General features: G+C 46.3%; 6 protein-coding genes across 6 annotated transcripts; all 6 read left to right on the top strand.

Moving 5' to 3' along the window:
• Window positions 1-176: 176 nt before the first annotated feature.
• TRV_05215 (uncharacterized protein) lies at window positions 177-2,293 on the top strand (the record flags this gene model as incomplete). The annotated part of the gene is made up of 2 exons (XM_003020643.1): window positions 177-295; window positions 379-2,293. 2 exons carry the CDS (start codon window positions 177-179, stop codon window positions 2,291-2,293), a joined length of 2,034 nt encoding a protein of 677 aa, XP_003020689.1.
• Window positions 2,294-2,680: 387 nt separating this feature from the next.
• On the top strand, window positions 2,681-4,336 carry TRV_05216 (uncharacterized protein; the record flags this gene model as incomplete). The annotated part of the gene is made up of 1 exon (XM_003020644.1): window positions 2,681-4,336. The coding sequence occupies one exon, from the start codon at window positions 2,681-2,683 to the stop codon at window positions 4,334-4,336; it is 1,656 nt and encodes a 551-aa protein (XP_003020690.1).
• A 788-nt stretch (window positions 4,337-5,124) lies between these two features.
• On the top strand, window positions 5,125-6,586 carry TRV_05217 (succinate-semialdehyde dehydrogenase, putative; the record flags this gene model as incomplete). Its single annotated transcript, XM_003020645.1, has 2 exons — window positions 5,125-6,410; window positions 6,442-6,586. The coding sequence occupies 2 exons, from the start codon at window positions 5,125-5,127 to the stop codon at window positions 6,584-6,586; spliced, it is 1,431 nt and encodes a 476-aa protein (XP_003020691.1).
• A 659-nt stretch (window positions 6,587-7,245) lies between these two features.
• Window positions 7,246-9,837, top strand: TRV_05218 (raffinose synthase protein Sip1, putative; the record flags this gene model as incomplete). Its single annotated transcript, XM_003020646.1, has 1 exon — window positions 7,246-9,837. The coding sequence occupies one exon, from the start codon at window positions 7,246-7,248 to the stop codon at window positions 9,835-9,837; it is 2,592 nt and encodes an 863-aa protein (XP_003020692.1).
• A 923-nt stretch (window positions 9,838-10,760) lies between these two features.
• Window positions 10,761-12,352, top strand: TRV_05219 (uncharacterized protein; the record flags this gene model as incomplete). The annotated part of the gene is made up of 3 exons (XM_003020647.1): window positions 10,761-10,951; window positions 11,051-11,393; window positions 11,459-12,352. The coding sequence occupies 3 exons, from the start codon at window positions 10,761-10,763 to the stop codon at window positions 12,350-12,352; spliced, it is 1,428 nt and encodes a 475-aa protein (XP_003020693.1).
• Window positions 12,353-12,924: 572 nt separating this feature from the next.
• TRV_05220 (uncharacterized protein) lies at window positions 12,925-16,757 on the top strand (the record flags this gene model as incomplete). Its single annotated transcript, XM_003020648.1, has 4 exons — window positions 12,925-13,305; window positions 13,377-13,548; window positions 13,605-16,003; window positions 16,056-16,757. The coding sequence occupies 4 exons, from the start codon at window positions 12,925-12,927 to the stop codon at window positions 16,755-16,757; spliced, it is 3,654 nt and encodes a 1,217-aa protein (XP_003020694.1).
• Window positions 16,758-17,500: the final 743 nt, after the last annotated feature.

Below are 17,500 nucleotides of genomic sequence, written 5' to 3' on the forward strand. Positions count from 1 at the left end.
GATAAAAAAAAAGTTTCGACCTTCAGGAAGAAGAAGAAAAAAACCGATTTGCGCCGGTTTCTTTCTACGACATATCTGCACACATACCAGGCTGTCGCAAAAGCCGAAAAGATGGGGAAGCTTAAGAAGAAAGGTATTGTCTGCTTCAATGGACGTTTTCTGCTCAAGGAGATCGCATGCTGATATGTGCAAATAGGAACCTCTGGCCAGGCCAAAAACTATATTACAAGAACTCAGGCAGTGAGAAAGTTGCAGATTTCACTTCCAGACTTCAGGCGACTATGCATTTTCAAGGGTACGCTCTAGATAGTTCCAGATGCGGTAGATGTGGAAGCAGTGTTGACTCTAGGACGCAGGAATCTATCCTCGTGAACCCAGGAACAAGAAAAAGGCATCGAAGTCTGCAACCGCAAACACCACCTTTTACTACACTCGAGATATACAGTATCTTCTCCACGAGCCACTCCTGAATAAGTTCCGCGAACAGAAAGCCCTTTCAAAGAAGATTGCTAGAGCTCTCGGACGTGGCCAGGTCGGAGATGCATCACGCTTAGAGAAGAACCTTGCACCAAAGCTTACGCTTGATCATCTTGTCAAGGAGCGCTATCCAACGTTCATTGATGCCCTGCGAGATCTAGACGATGCTCTGTCGCTACTATTCCTCTTCGCTAACCTACCTTCGACCGCGACGGTTCCTCCAAAAACCATCGCCCGTTGCCAAAGACTTTGCCACGAATTTCAACACTACCTGATTGCAACCAACTCGCTTCGCAAGTCTTTCCTCTCGATAAAGGGGATATATTATCAAGCTACAATCCAGGGTCAGGATATTCTATGGCTCGTTCCATACCGCTTCGTGCAGCAGGTGGCTGGTGACATTGACTTCAGGATCATGGGAACGTTCGTAGAGTTCTACACGACTCTGCTTGGCTTTGTCAATTTCCGCCTGTACACCTCTATCGGGCTAGTATATCCTCCAAAGTTCGATGTCAGGAGTGATGAGCAGGGTGCTGAGCTTGCAGCCTTTACTTTGGAGGGCAAGAAGATTGACGATGGCGAAAACACCGCCATTGAGGCTGTTGAAAATAAGGAGACGGAGTCTGTTTCAAACGAGGTCCAGGAAAAGGTCAACACAATTCTAAAGAGTGTCAAAATTGACACAAATTCAGAAGCTCCTGCAGTGGAAACACCAACTGAACGTGAGGATGCAATTGATACCTTTGAGCCAGCCGCGCCAGATGCGGATACTCTCCCACAGCCGCAGATTAGTGGAAATGAAGCTGCCGCCTTATTTGCACCACTTACCATTTTCATTTCAAGAGAAGCTCCTCGTGCGCCCCTTGAATTTCTGCTACGTGCCTTTGGCTGTAAGCGTGTAGGATGGGACTCAGTTCTAGGAGATGGTGCCTTCACACATAATGAATTGGACCCCAGGATAACACATCAAATTGTCGATCGACCCCCTCTTACAGAGTCGGCTCTTCCTCCATTACCCCAAAATCCTCAAGAAAGCGAGGAATCGATTCCGAGAGTACGACCTGGACACAGAATTCCTGGCCGGATATATGTTCAGCCACAATGGGTATGGGATTGCGTGAATGACGGGAAACTTCTCAGACCAGATCTATATGCTCCTGGTGCCATTCTACCTCCACATCTTAGCCCATGGGTCAAGCCGTCTAATGGCGAGTATGACCCTCGAGTGAGTTTGGCAGATCAAGAAGCAGAGGGCGAGGCCGAGAGAGCTGCCGAGGAAGAGGACGAGAGCGAGGAGGAGGAGGAGGGAGAAGAGGAGGAAAATGAAGCCACTGCGGAAATAGATGAAGAGGAAGACGCCAGCGATGGAGAAGAAGAGTCAGACAAAGAATCACTAAATGGCGGTATGGAAATTGCAAACTCAGATGATGACGAAGAAGATGACAGCGAAGTGGAAGCGGAGGACTCTTTTGGTGGCTTTGACGAGGAACCAGAACTCGACGAAGAGTCTGAGGATGAAGCTGATGCCGCACAGAAACAACACCAAAAGGAGCTTGAAGCCGAAGCATTGGGTCTCCAGCCAGTACACGAGCCTGAGTCGTCTAAGAAATCGAAGAAAGGCCAGGGAGCCAAGTCCAAGAAGTACGCCGCCGAAAAGAAGAAGGCTGAAGAAGAACTTGAACGGCAAAAGATGATGCTTAGCAGGAAGAAGCGTAAATTGTTGGATAAAATGCTGTACTCCAACAAGAAGAAAGAGGAAGAAGCAGAGAAGCTCAGGAGGAAACGACGGAAGATTGAACAGGGCCTCATGAAATAAAAAAAGATTTTATAACCGATGATGACGTAGATATAGAATAAAATCAAAAGATGAATCAAAACTGTTTTCACTAATTACAACTAGGTATCTAAATATTCCCCCTGCGTGATTGTAGCTAAATTCTCCAAGTAATAGTCAGTAGTAGTCAATATCAACCAGGGCTCACTGTCAGTTGCACGTGATGGGTTCTGGGCCTGACGGAGCTGCAAGGTTTTAGCTGGCTAACTAGTTAAGAGTCGCCAAAATTGATAAAGATTTGACTGCAACCAATCTTTCGTTTTTCTACTTCTCCGCCATGATGGAAATCGGTTATAGATGGTCTTATTGAGTCTCTGAACGGTCGTTTTGTTTTGCTCGTAACCTTGGACCCATGTTGATTTGAATAAGATGTCGTTGCCGAGCTCCAGCGTTGTTGTTTCCCCCAGTCCAAGGAAGTACACATCGCTTTTCAATCCAGACGAAATACAAAGCAACCAGGAAGCCCAGTACGCTGCTACCGGAGGAAACTCATCTTACCCCGACTTTGGGAATGGTGATAAACTAGAGGATGATCGTGGCCCAAGCGAAATACGTGGCTCCAGTGATGAAGATTCAGAAATATCACACACGAACGACGTTGGTGATTCTGATGACGAAGAGTATGAACCTCCGTCTTCACTTAAAGAGCTAGAGGGAAGCCCTCCGAGGTTGAATAAATTCCATGGGCCACCATCTACTTGGAGAGGATGGACTAGACGGGAACGGCACGAATATGCTGCATTAGAAACCATGCGGTCAAGAGATCTTTCTATTCATCTATACAATTCGTTTATGCTTAAGAACAAAGCAAAGAAAGCGAAAGCCAGAAAACTGGCAACAGGAACGTTTAATGGAGCTTCAAGTGGAGAGCAACGAGATTCAATACCCCCTTTTGCTCCCAACAGAGGCTGGACCGCTTGGCCTATGCCTCCCGATGAAGTCCCAAGAGCGGATGAACGTATAAACAAAGACCCGGACGATGTTTGGACACTGAGCATGGTGCCGGATAATAGGCCCAGTGCGGAATTGGAAGCATGTATCGTCGCACACATGATGAGAATATCCAGACAAAGGTTTGAGGCAAGGCCTTGGGACTGGCGTGAAGCTCAACGGTTTGAGAGGGAAGGATCAACATCCAGGCATGATAGTGAAAGTGTGCTAGTCAAGGACGAAAATGGATCTGATGACTTGTTACCACCAAACCCTGATCTTCATCCTGTAATTCAGACTGATGATGAAGAGTCTAGGAAGCTTCTTTGCCCGGAGGCAAGAAATATCCTAGAAAGGCTTGACAACCTTTTACTGAACCTCCAGGCAGCACGGAGTACTTGTGCTGCGGTATCCCGGAGATCAAAAAGAGAGTCAAAATTGCCAAATACAGGAGCCAGAAGCAGCACACTAAATGACGAGGCTAGGTCCCCAAGTCAAATAAATTACGTTCACTCTGTGGTAGAATCTGAGGACGGTGCCAATAGTGAAGATGATAAAATAACGTCTACTTCGCCATTACAAGACCGCGGAAATAGGGCTGAGAGATTCGAATCTCACCTTCCTTCTCAAACAAGCTCTCAAAAACGCCCAGTACGTTTCGGCCTTCGCGACTGGAGTGAAGTTCTCGGTGTGGCCTCGTTGACTGGATGGCCGACAGCGGCAGTCATGAGGGCTTCTCGACGGTGTGCAGACCTGTTTGGAGAGGATCAGGTGTTTAGAACTATGTACGAGAACACAGTGCAACTTGGGAAAACAGAAGATGGCATGCCGTGCTGGAAACATGCAGAGTCAGACCAGTCAGACACGGAAGCCAAACTGACGCAGAACCGGCCAATGTTCAGTGGCATTGACAATCCAAAACAAGACGAAAGATACTGTCCCGTTGCAGGCTGTCCGCGTCAATTGAGAGGGTTTTCTAGGGCATGGAATCTTAACCAGCATCTTAAAAAGGCCCATGCAGATCTATTGGCGGAGTCTAATTTCAGCTTGCCAAACGGGTGCATAAATGACATTATATTTAGCAGCTTTCAGTAGCTATCAGTCATTGTAGCTATCATACCAGCTTCCTGCTATACAGAGTACAAAGTTTCCTTCCTCTCCTCTCGGCGTCCCTTCGTCAATAAGCTTATATCGCCGAACCGAGATGCCGTCTTGGCGCCTCAAAGAGCTTCCAAACAGCCGGAACCGCTGCAAGCAGGAAAACACTTCTACAACAACCACAACCACAACAACCGATGCACCAGCTGTAGGAATAACAACTGGAGCGCGAAAGCAATATATCTCGTCTAGCTAATTCCACAAGATTAGGCTGCCATTCCAAAGTCACTGTCTTACTCCAGAGTGCTAGTCACTTTGTCCAAGCTTCAGCTTCTGTTTTGATCCCGGCTACTTAAAGAACGCCCTGTGATCCCCGCCTCCTGCATGAGTCAAATCATAGCTCAGCCATCCAGGTTAAATAGCTGTCCTGGCCTCTATTCTTTCTACCACATTTGCCATGATGGCCAGTGCTCTTCGCTCGATCTCTAAGCAGTTTTCTCGATCGCATATTGCATTCTCTGTTCGCATTCCCCCACCGTCATACGGACGACGACATTACGCAATGCATACAGTCCCTCAGGTAAGTAGGTATATTTTGATATGGGCTATTCAGATAACATCTAACCTGGAAATCACTCTAGTTGAAAGATAAATCTTTATTTATTGAAAAATGCTACGTTAATGGAGAATGGGTAGATGCGGGCTCTGGAGAGACATTTGAGGTTCAAGGTACTGTCCTCCCATCACCAAATCTATGATTTCAAATTCTGACTGTTACCTGCTATATGAAACTCCATACAGATCCTTCGACTGGTAAACTCATTGGCACCTGTCCAGAATTCACCCCCGCCGACACCCACAAAGCAATCGATGCCGCCGTTTCCGCATTCCCATCTTTCCGGAAGACCACTGGCCGCGAACGCGCCAGGATGCTACGAAGATGGCATCAGTTGATGATAGACAATGCCGAAGACCTAGCAACTCTGATCACATGGGAAAATGGGAAACCGTTAGCTGATGCAAAAGGAGAGGTCAACTATGCCGCTAGCTTCTTCGAATGGTTCAGCGAAGAAGCCCCCAGGATATATGGTGATACTATTCCGGCTACAGTTCCCGGAAACAGAACTATGACAATCAAAGAGCCTGTCGGCGTTTGTGGCTTCATCACGCCCTGGAATTTTCCTGCAGCTATGATCACGCGAAAGATCGCCCCTGCATTAGCTGCTGGTTGTACTGTTGTGGCCAAGTCTCCGGGAGAGACACCGTTCACTGCAAATGCCATTGCTGAGCTGGCTGCCCGTGCAGGAATTCCAAAGGGTGTCGTAAATATAGTTACTGCCTTGAAGAACACCCCAGAGATCGGTCTATCTCTTACAACTGCTCCGGAGATCCGCAAAGTATCCTTTACTGGCTCAACAGCAGTAGGGAAGCTGCTTATGAAGCAGTCCGCGTCTACAATGAAAAAGTTGTCTTTCGAACTGGGAGGAAACGCACCCTTCATTGTATTTGACGACGTTTCTGATGTCGACGCTGCTGTTGCCGGTGCCATTGCATCGAAATTCCGCAGTTCAGGCCAAACGTGTGTGTGCGCTAACCGTCTTTACGTTCACAGAGGTGTCTATGATGAGTTTACTTCTAAATTTGCAGAGAAAGTGGGAGGATTCACTCTGGGCCATGGGTTTAATGAAGGAGTTACACATGGACCCCTCATTCACTCCCGTGCGATTGACAAAGTACATGAACATGTCAGCGATGCTCAAGCGAAAGGCGGTAAAGTAATTATCGGCGGGAATAGAGCTCCTGAACTTGGCTCGAACTTCTTTTTCCCTACGGTTGTTACCGAGATGACAAAAGATATGCGAATGGCATCGGAAGAAACCTTCGGCCCTGTAGCTGGCATTTATCCGTTCGAGACAGAGAAGGAAGTCGTGGACCTTGCCAACGCTGCTGAAGTCGGCCTTGCTGGATATTTCTACAGCAGGGATGTGCAGCGCATCTTCCGTGTTGCCGAAGCCCTGGAAGTGGGCATGGTTGGTGTGAACACGGGTATTATCAGTGACACGGTTGCCCCGTAAGCATCTCACCCGTTTACCCCAATTTAGCACAACATTGGCTGACTTGAAGTCTAGATTCGGTGGAGTCAAGCAGAGTGGATTTGGTCGAGAGGGTAGCAAGTATGGAATCGATGAATTCCTTACCATCAAGACGGTTACATTTGGAGGCATGGGAGGTGACCTCCAAGGTTAATGCCGTATCACATAGCATAGGTAACTAGTTTGTTTATATTAACAGGTTATATAGTTAGTATAAACAGAATGGTATAACTGTATTGCTCTCAGTAGCTGGATGTCTTCCTATAGTTCCTTTCCCACAGAAATGACGTTCACATGAGGTAGTTAACTAGTTAATCTGGCTGCTTCTATTTTAAATGACTTGCTTGCATGACCAACCTGCATCCAATAGATCCCATGGCCACCAAGGTCTGACCACACTAAACTAACTAGTGAATATACGGTATTGAAATAAGGAATATATTCGGCCACTCATCCGGAAGTGATAAAGAATTGCTCAACTACTGCTTGCTTAGACTGAAGAGTGCTCATGTGGAAGCCTTCTATCCCAGCTTCTTCATAACTGCTAGACGGTTCCGACCAGTTCTGTGGATCGTATAATAGAGGAAGATCTTGCAATAATATAAACCCCAGATTGGAGATGTGGCTTCTTTCTAATATAACATCGTGGCCGCCACTGGGCCAGATTACATTTATGCAACGGAAAAGGGGGACACAAGATAATATACACGCCACAAATGTAAGGACAACAATTTTTGCTTCTGCACTTGAGAGATATTATTCTAGGCGTGATAACCTTTTCTAATCGATTCTCACTTGGAGGCTAACACATATATGCAACAGAACTTGAGTTTTACAGTGGTGCTTGAATCAAACCATCAGTTTCCGGAACAGTCTTGTGAGGTTGTCGTTTGGCACAATATTTGCAGTGATGCCTGGACAGGACTTGAATTAAAGAGTTCTCCTGACTCTCAGCTCACTGTAATTAGTGAGAACACTTCAAATAAATGCTTCCGGAAAGCATTCATTGCCGAAATACCCCTTCCTACAGAGGGGAAGCATGCGGAGTTTACCATCAAATACAAAGCAAGGGCAGACTGCGCATGGCAATGGGCTAATGAAACGTTTAAATCTAAGAATGGAGAGATTATTATCGAACCACTGAAACCTTTATCGAATGACAATACACACTCTCTGCAAAACTACCTGCATTCAATAAACAGCAATATTGACGTTAAACCTGGGCGAAGTGACGCCGCAGGTGCTTTGCTTTGGAATATCAGCTGTCAGGTTGAGGCGGCCGTCAACGAAGAGAGCAAGACTTCCAGAATCTTGTTTGGTACTCCAAAAGACTATGTTCGAACCTTTTCTCTTGTTCGAGCTTCGGCATCTTGGCTAGCACCACGGCATGGGACGACAAGCTATAACTTGAACGAAGACGCTTTACTCTCATCTTTCGTATACAGAGATGGTATCGTCTTGGTTCTGGTCTCTGTGAGCGGCATTGACAATGTTTTGACCGTCTTCCAATCTGGTAACGAAGGTGAAATCATCATAAGTTCAAGAAATGACAACAACCGCGTAGCGAAAAGTGAGGCTGTGGCTGCAATTGCTAGTTCATTTGAGATAGCCATGGCTGCAGCAATATATGAAGCTCGAAAGAAATCGCAAAACTATTCAGTGGCATTACAGCATATATACCAAGCAGCTAGTGACCAAGAGCCTGCTCAAACAGCGGTAGACAATGGGCTAACACCCAAATGGCAACCGGAATGGTATGATGGATTGTCATACTGCACGTGGAATGCACTTGGTCAGAATTTGACTGAACAAAATATTTTAAACGCTCTTCAATCACTCAAGGAAAATGGGATCCAAATATCCAGCCTTATTATTGATGACGGTTGGCAGTCTCTAGATAATGAGGGCCAATCGCAGTTTAAGCGGGGTATCACACGTTTTGAAGCAAGCCAGGGTGGATTTCCGCATGGTCTTCAGCAAACAATTGCTAAGATCCGTCAAGAGAACGAGGGGATAAAGCATGTTTCTGTATGGCACGCTCTGTTGGGTTATTGGGGGGGCATTTCACCTGCTGGTGAAATAGCATCCAAGTATAACACAATAGAGATCGAAAGAACAGGGGAACCCGCCTCCAGAAAAATTAGAATCGTCGATCCCGATGATATACCCTCGTTTTTTGATGACTTTTACACCTTCTTATCGTCAGCAGGTGTAGATTCAGTGAAGACTGACGTCCAATCCGCTTTGGATAGCCTTGAAGGCGCGAGCATTCGGCAGCGTTGTATAACAACGTACCAGGATTCTTGGTCCAGGTCATTGTCGCGGCATTTCCAAGCAAGGTCCATATCCTGCATGTCCCAGACACCCCAAATCATATTCCACTCCCTCTTACCCACCAATAAACCTCGACTCATACTGAGAAACTCAGACGACTTTTTCCCAGATATAGAATCTTCTCACACATGGCATGTTTTTTGCAATGCCCACAACAGCTTGCTGACAAGATATCTCAACGTAATTCCAGATTGGGATATGTTCCAAACGTCCCATTCCTATGCATCGTTCCATGCAGCTGCCAGATGTGTGTCAGGTGGCGTCATTTATATAACAGATGAGCCTGGAAAACACAACCTGGCTATTATTAACCAGATGACTGCCCAAACAACGAGAGGTGACACAGTGACCCTACGCCCCAGCGTTGCGGGGTACAGCAGAGATGTGTATAATAGCTATGACGATGGACATCTGTTGAGAGTTGGGTCATTTACTGGCTGGGCGAGAACGGGCAGTGGATTCTTAGGTATATTCAATATTGCGTCAGAAGATACCTCCGCTCTCATCCCTGTGTCCGATTTTCCTGGGGTCCTATCGGGTAATGATAACGAATATATTATTCGCAGCCACAAGTCGGGGAACGTCACAAAACCAATGTATCAAGCTGATACCCACGCAATGGTGCTTGTGACACTGAGGCCAAGAGATTATGATATTCTCACCGTGTATCCTGTTTATGCATTTGATGTGCTCAAAAAGTCGAAGTCCTGTGCCGCAGGAACAAAATCGCGACTTAAGGTTTCTGTGCTGGGGCTGCTCGATAAAATGACAGGAGCCGCAGCTATAATCGGATCAGATATATCAATGGTCCCGGGAAATGACCTTCGGTTTAATGTTACACTCAAGGCACTTGGAAGATTGGGCCTATGGATTTCTGACTTGGCAGAAAGGAGTATCACGGACAACTTCATGGTATTGATCCATGGGCTACCAGTGCCAGTTGAAACAGTGCAGCGAGGGAGAGATCGCGAAAGCTGTATTCTGTCAATTGATGTTCTAACTGCTTGGAAGAAAATGGGTTTGGATTCCGGACGGAGTAATGAAGTGGTTGTTCAGGTACTGATGATGTAGTGAAGTGTTGTCAACCACGCTCGAGGCTTGAATTTTAGCAGTTAACTAAGTAAGCTCACCCAATTGTAGAGTTTTGCGCGGCAATCAGACCCACACCCATGAACCGCGCTTATCGCGTTAATATTTTTCCCGGTGCAAAAAGCTCAATCGTTAATGATATCAATACTTGCTTCTCCATGTCAAAAACGGCACGATTATGATGCAGTCTTTCTTGTACAAGCCCCTTTCGAGGGATATATTTTCATTTTCATGTGCTTTATCTCGAAATGGAACCACAAGTCGGAAAGCTTCGCTCTGCCCTCCCAGATCAGTTCCCGGCGCCGTCCAACGAAGATGCATTACGCAAAGATACTTAGCCCGGATGGCCGAGGCAGAGGCGCAATGGGAGGGTTGGGCAAATGAAATTAGAGAAGGGAAAAGGCAGAGCTTTCTAAGCTTCATGGAGGAAAGAGGGCTGATTCATTCAGTTATTGGGGGGTAATCTCAATAGTTTCCTTATTTTTTTTTTTTTTTTTTTTTAATAGCTCTGACACACGTTGCTAACCGATTTATTCTATTCTTTTCCTCGTTTAGGGACCGCGATGCTTTGGATAAGATGATTACAAATAAACGAGTAGGGTTGTATGCCGGAATCGACCCTACTGCCCCATCAATGCATGTGGGACATATGCTTCCGTTTATGATTCTTGGATGGGCCTACGTACATGGGATGAAATCTGTCTGGCTTGTGAGTAACACCTGGTTTTTGAGGCCATACACCTGTTAGGAGCCATTTTTCAAAGGCTATTTTCAGTTTTCACCTCGGCTTTATTAACATGAGGTGATAGTTGGGTGGTTCTACCTCAAGGGTTGGAGATCCTACCGGGCGAACGACAGCACGACCCGTTCTTAGCAACGCTTCTCGAAAAGCCTACATCGCCAACATGCATATGCAACTAAAAAAACTCGGAGTTTCATTCGAAAGATACGGAGGCAAGCATGGTTACTCGTGGGAATGGGCTTGGAGACGAGCACTCGAGAACAATAATACCTGGTGGAATAAAGAAACGCTAATTGATGTCCTGGGTACTCTTGGGCAACACGCAAGGATAGGAACAATGCTAGGACGAGAACCGTAAGTTAAACCTCACCCAAGTTTGTTTTTTTTTTTTTTTTTTTTTTTTTTTTTTTTTTTTGTGCTATGTATCATGTCTGCTAACAGATATGGGAATAGGGTAAAAACGCGCCTTGAGAGCGGAAGTGGCATGTCCTTTACCGAATTTTGTTACCCGATAATGCAAGCATGGGATTGGTGGCACCTTTATCAGAAAGGAGTTATGATTCAAGTTGGAGGCTCTGATCAGTCTGGCAACATTCAACTCGGAATTGATACCATTAAGCAAGTCTTAAAAACTTCGCCGATCGAAACTAAACCAGGCGAAGACCCAGAATTATCAATGCCGTTTGGGCTTACAGTGCCATTGCTCACTACCTCGACGGGGGAAAAGATTGGTAAATCTGCCGGTAATTCGATATGGCTCGACAAGGATATGACGTCAACTTATGACCTTTACCAGGTGAGTATATATATACTGTTGCCTTTCTCGAGTGTATTTACAAGGCTACGGACTGACAGAAATAGTACTTTATGCGTCAACCTGATCAAGACATGGAGCGGCTACTAAAAATGTTTACGTTTCTTCCAACCTCCCGCATCCCCGAAATAATCGAGGAGCATAACAAGGCCCCATCCCGTCGGGTTGCTCAACACACTCTAGCGCAAGAATTTGTGGAGCTTGTACATGGTCCTAAGGAAGCTGAGGAAGCATCCAAGGCCCATAAAGCCATTTTCCAACCTCAGGGCTCAACATCAACCAAGTCAGACGCCAAGTCAATACCTTTATTGCCCTCTGGAATTCCGGAATATATCAATGCTGGAGTAAACAAAAAAGCCCCGCAGATGAATGCTTTTACCGCACCCACGCATCACCTAGTTCTACCTCGCTCTCTGGTTGTCGGACAATACTTCCACAAGATTCTCTACTCTGCTGGAATGGTCTCCTCCAAACAGGAAGGGCATCGAATTATTGTCAACAACGGAGCGTCCGTTGGCTGCATGCCCAGTGGTGCGGAGCAAATGGGTGATGCACTAAGTTATGTCCCTCTCAGAACATGGCCTGCTGATGTTACAGAAAAATTCCTCATTGACGGGAGCCTGCTGATTCTGCGAATCGGGAAATGGAGAGTTAAAATTATCAAAGTTATCAGTGATAAGGAATTCGAAGAACAGGGCTTGACTGTACCGCAGTCAGAACCGGAGAAAGAATCGATAGCCGAACAACAAAAAGACCGAGATCTGTTCGCGAAGAAACGCAGAATTGCTGGGCGACAAGTTCAACGGCCTGGTATTGCCGGAGGCTCTGCTGGCGGCCGGAAACCAAAGATTGTTTCACTCCAGGAATGGACTGACCAAAAGGAGAGAGAAGAAGAAGCAGAACTGGCGAAGGAGAAGGAGCAGCGACAGGCGTGGCCATGATACCTCATTTCTTCGTTGCTGATTTCATTTCGAGCGTTTTTCGTTATACACGGTGCATGCTGTACACTAGTTTTCTTTATTGGGTTACGGTTTTCCTTTAGTGTTTGGCGATCGGATGGCACTTTAGATCTCCCTGGGTCAAATCACCTTATGCTTTAACGCAGTTTTGTATAATAATACTACCTATATACCAATCTCACTTGTATTCTGTCTCCTTGTGCTTTCTCCGTGCTCTCCATAGAGTATCAGGTACAGTCGGTTCCAGGTACGTACCACTGAGGTGGACCGGATTGATTATGTAATGACTCGGAATGGAACATAGATATTACGACCTGTCACGTGCCGCGTCGCGCTCTACGCGTTTTCGTGTTCGTCTGATAAGATAAGCAAGCCCTGTTAATGGGAAATCCCAAGGGGGATTTTCCAACGTTCGTCCATCTACACACACCTAGCTGTTACTGTTCTCGTCCAGCTTCAATTTCTAGCACTGTCTCTCATTTACCTGCTATTATTATTGCACATTGATGTATTCCAATCTCCCCCTCCATTGGTTTCTTTAATTCCTTGTGAGAATGGGATCATCCGCCCAAACGACGCCTGCTCCCTCTCGCGTCCTCAAGCGGTCAACACCAAGTACACAGAACATGAACAAGACCCAAAAATCCATCTTGGGATTCTTCCAGCCTAAATCGTCTCCTTCGGCTCCATCAACCTCCCAGCGAAGTTCCACTCTCCCAGCATCTTCTCCGTCTGGAGCCAGTCCACTCAGCGAAACAACCACCAGCTCGGTGAGAGCCAAATTTTCGAAGCAGAGGCTAGATGATGATCAAAATATTACTCCAGTTCCGAGTAGTGATGCAATTGAACCTCCCGAAGAAGACACGCCGACCGCTGTGAGGAAAACATCTGCAGGGAACCATGAGTTCTCTACCTCTAACACATCCAGCAGACGGGTATGCTACCAATGTTCCCAGAAGTACCTGCTGTATTAGTTTCTTGAATGTCTGGACTAACTATTATCTAGGCGAGGACGGCGGTTAAAAGTTATGAAGAATCTGAGGACGAGGATGTTGTCCAGCCGGGGAGAAGAAACGCACGGGGGCGGTCTCAGAAGCGAAGAAGACCTGGGGATCTCAGTAGTGACGAAGAATGCTTTAAGCCCGATGAGGATGATGACGAGGATAAATACATAGATGGTATGACCATTGCGCCGTTAAGCATAAGTTTTAACGATTGAGCTGACCCATTGCAGATACTGACGACTTCGTTGTCCCAGACGATGAATCAGAAGAAGAATTGAAGTCATCTAGGAAACGAAAGCGTCCTTCAAAGGCACCGTCTAAGAAAGAATCCAGCAGCCCGCCACCTATTCCTGGTGATGACATGGACTTGGAGATCCCTCAGTGCACGTCTGCTTCCACCCAAAAGTGGCGCTATGACCCCGACAATGTAGAACCATACCAGCCTCGAAAAACCCTAGTCAAACCAGAGACACACTCCAGTAGCAAACAAAAAAAGGCCCATATGACGGAGCCAGAAAATCGATACCCATGGCTTGCTAATATTATGGATATGGATAAAAATCCACTTGGTCATCCTGACTATGATCCCCGTACTTTATACATCCCACCTCTAGCCTGGACCAAATTTTCGCCATTTGAAAAGCAGTATTGGGAGATCAAACAGAAATTCTGGGATACCATTGTATTTTTCAAAAAGGGGAAATTTTACGAGCTATATGAAAATGATGCCACTATAGGTCACCAACTTTTTGATCTCAAACTTACGGATAGAGTCAATATGCGTATGGTCGGAGTTCCCGAAATGAGCCTTGATCATTGGGCCAACCAATTCGTTGCAAAAGGATTCAAGATTGCTCGCGTGGACCAGTCGGAGTCTGCATTAAGCAAAGAAATGAGAGAACGTGAAGATAAAGGCAATAAGATGGGCAAAGCACAGAAGGAAGACAAGGTCATAAAACGAGAGCTAGCATGTGTTCTGACCACTGGAACCTTAGTGGAAGGGTCAATGATTCAGGGCGATATGTCCACATACTGCGTGGCAATCAAAGAGGCTATTATTGATGGCTTACCAGCCTTTGGTATATCGTTTGTCGATACAGCTACCGGACAGTTTTTCTTATCTCAGTTCGTTGACGATGTGGATATGACAAGGTTCGAGACCTTTGTTGCCCAGACCAGACCTCAGGAATTGTTACTTGAAAAATCTGCTATGTCTACCAAAGCCCTCAGAATATTGAAGAACAATACCGGCCCAACTACTCTCTGGAATTACCTGAAGCCTGGGAAGGAATTCTGGGAGGCTGATGTCACCGTTCGGGAACTTGACGCAGGTAGCTATTTCGTTTCGGAAGACAAAAACCATGCATCCGCCTGGCCGCAAGCATTGCAAGACGCTCGAGATAAAGATTTGGTCATGTCTGCTTTTGGGGCTCTTTTACAGTACCTTGAAATGCTAAAAACTGGACGAGACCTCATCACCATAGGAAATTTCACTTGGTACGATCCAATTAAGAAAGCATCCAGTCTCGTACTGGACGGGCAGACCCTAATCAACCTTGAAATATTCGCAAACACATACGATGGCAGCTCGGAAGGAACACTGTTTCAACTACTCAACCGCTGTGTTACGCCGTTTGGGAAGCGGTTGTTTAAACAATGGGTTTGCCATCCCCTGATGGATATCAAGAAGATCAATGCCCGGCTTGACGCTGTTGAGTCCCTGAATGCAGATAGCACAGTGCGTGAGCAATTCTCGTCACAGTTGACCAAAATGCCGGATCTTGAACGGCTTATATCTCGAGTGCACGCTGGTACATGCAAAGCCCAAGACTTCGTACGTGTACTTGAGGGATTTGAACAAATCGAGTATACAATGGGTCTTCTGAAGGAAGCTGGGTCTGGTCATGGGTTAATCGGCCAATTGATCTCTGCCATGCCGGATCTCAACGGTCTCTTGAAATTCTGGGAGACGGCATTTGACCGCTCTAAGGCTAGAGAAAGTGATATCTTAGTCCCAGAGGAAGGCATTGAGGAAGAGTTTGACGCATCCAAAAAGAATATTGAACAATTGGAGGATGAATTAGAGCAGGTACTACAACGGACCAGGAGGGAGTTAAAATGTTCAACCATTGTTTTCAAGGATAATGGCAAAGAAATTTACCAACTCGAGGTTCCCATTAAGATCAAGAACATACCAAAATCCTGGGACCAAATGTCCGCCACGAAGCAGGTTAAGCGATATTACTTCCCTGAGCTAAGAGCATTGATTCGAAAACTACAGGAAGCTCGCGAGACACATGCTCAGGTTGTGAAGGGTGTTGCTGGCAGATTTTATGCTCGATTTGACAAAGATTACTCGAGCTGGCTTGCAGCTGTAAAGATAATCGCCCAGCTTGATTGTCTGATTGGATTAGCCAAAGCTTCCACTGCACTAGGACATCCGAGTTGTCGTCCTACGTTTGTCGATGATGAGCGCAGTGTACTTGATTTCCAAGAACTCCGCCACCCCTGTATGATGCCCAATGTTGGAGACTTCATTCCTAATGATGTCAAACTGGGAGGGGATACATCAAATATTAACCTTCTGACTGGCGCAAACGCAGCAGGAAAGTCTACAGTTTTGAGAATGGTCAGTTTAGCCCCTAAGCCCGATTTTATTACCCTCAACTTACCTCTATTAGACTTGCACGGCGGTTATCATGGCACAAATAGGTTGCTATGTCCCTTGTGAATATGCCCGCCTAACTCCGGTTGATCGCATTATGTCCAGGCTTGGGGCTAATGACAACATATTTGCTGCTCAATCCACCTTCTTTGTCGAGCTTTCAGAGACCAAGAAAATTCTCTCTGAAGCAACTCCCCGTTCCTTGGTAATATTGGATGAACTAGGCCGTGGAACTAGCTCTTATGACGGTGTTGCCGTGGCACAAGCAGTACTTCACCATGTTGCTACTCATATAGGCGCTCTAGGTTTCTTTGCTACTCATTATCACTCACTCGCAGCTGAATTTGAGGGACACCCTGAAATTGCTGCTCGCAGAATGCGGATTCATGTCGACGATGCTGAAAGACGTGTGACTTTCCTCTACAAACTCGAAGATGGGGTCGCCGAAGGCAGTTTTGGAATGCACTGTGCCTCAATGTGCGGCATCCCATCCAAGGTGGTTGAAGGTGCAGAAGTCGCTGCGAAGCAGTGGGAACACACAAGTCGGATGAAGGAGAGTCTAGAGAAACGAAAAGGTGGTGGACTGATTGGCCTGGGCTGGTGGAGTGATGTTTCCTGGATCTTAAAGGAGTCTGCGCAGGCAACTGATGAGGCTACTCGGTCAAAAAATGGTGACCGTGGAGTTGAGATACTCCTCAAGGCCATTGAAGCGTTATAATCTTTACGGCACAAATACCCTTGCAGCGGTCAGAGTATCTATCTTTCATTGAATATCTGCCGTATACTATTTGGCGTGGATAGCAACGCTACGCCATTATTCATTCTAGCACTCGTGTGTATCATTACCGCCCAGTAATAGTTAAGCATAGATATACTCACATCTCCTAGATTCTATATAATAACTAGACCTTAATCCTCGACTTGTAAGGTTCCGCGGCTCCTTCGATTCACTGGTTCCAAGGAGCAGGATCGTAACCATCCATGTTAGTCACATACTCTTCTCCGGCCTTTACCCAGCCCTTAATGCCACCTTCAAGAATAAGGCTCTGAATACCGCTTTCCCCTCGTTCCTGGAGATAGTCAGCAAACCAGCCTGCCGCCCGGGGCCCTCGGCCATTGCATGAACCTGTTGTATATATCAGCCAGCTATCATAGCCAAACGAAAGTAGCGTGTAAGTAGAGAGGGTATCTCACCACAGTAGAAAACGGCCTTTTTAATACCAGCCTGCTTGAGCAGTTTGTTTAGTGTTGGGCGCGATGCGTAGAAACTTTGGGCCGGTAGGTTGATAGAGCCACGTATTGTTCCGCCCTGGAGACAATGAGTGTGAGTATGAGTATGAGTATGAGAATAGAGTGTCTGTAAGGATATTGGTATCTAGCTAATAAGGCATGCCCAACTGGCTATGGAAGCCCGGTCGAGCCGTCGAGCCTTACCTCGTGGTCGACCCTGCGTACGTCAAC

The sequence above is a fragment of the Trichophyton verrucosum genome, assembly GCF_000151505.1.
Source record: "Trichophyton verrucosum HKI 0517 chromosome Unknown contig00394_1.f1.exp, whole genome shotgun sequence".
Taxonomy (NCBI): domain Eukaryota; kingdom Fungi; phylum Ascomycota; class Eurotiomycetes; order Onygenales; family Arthrodermataceae; genus Trichophyton; species Trichophyton verrucosum.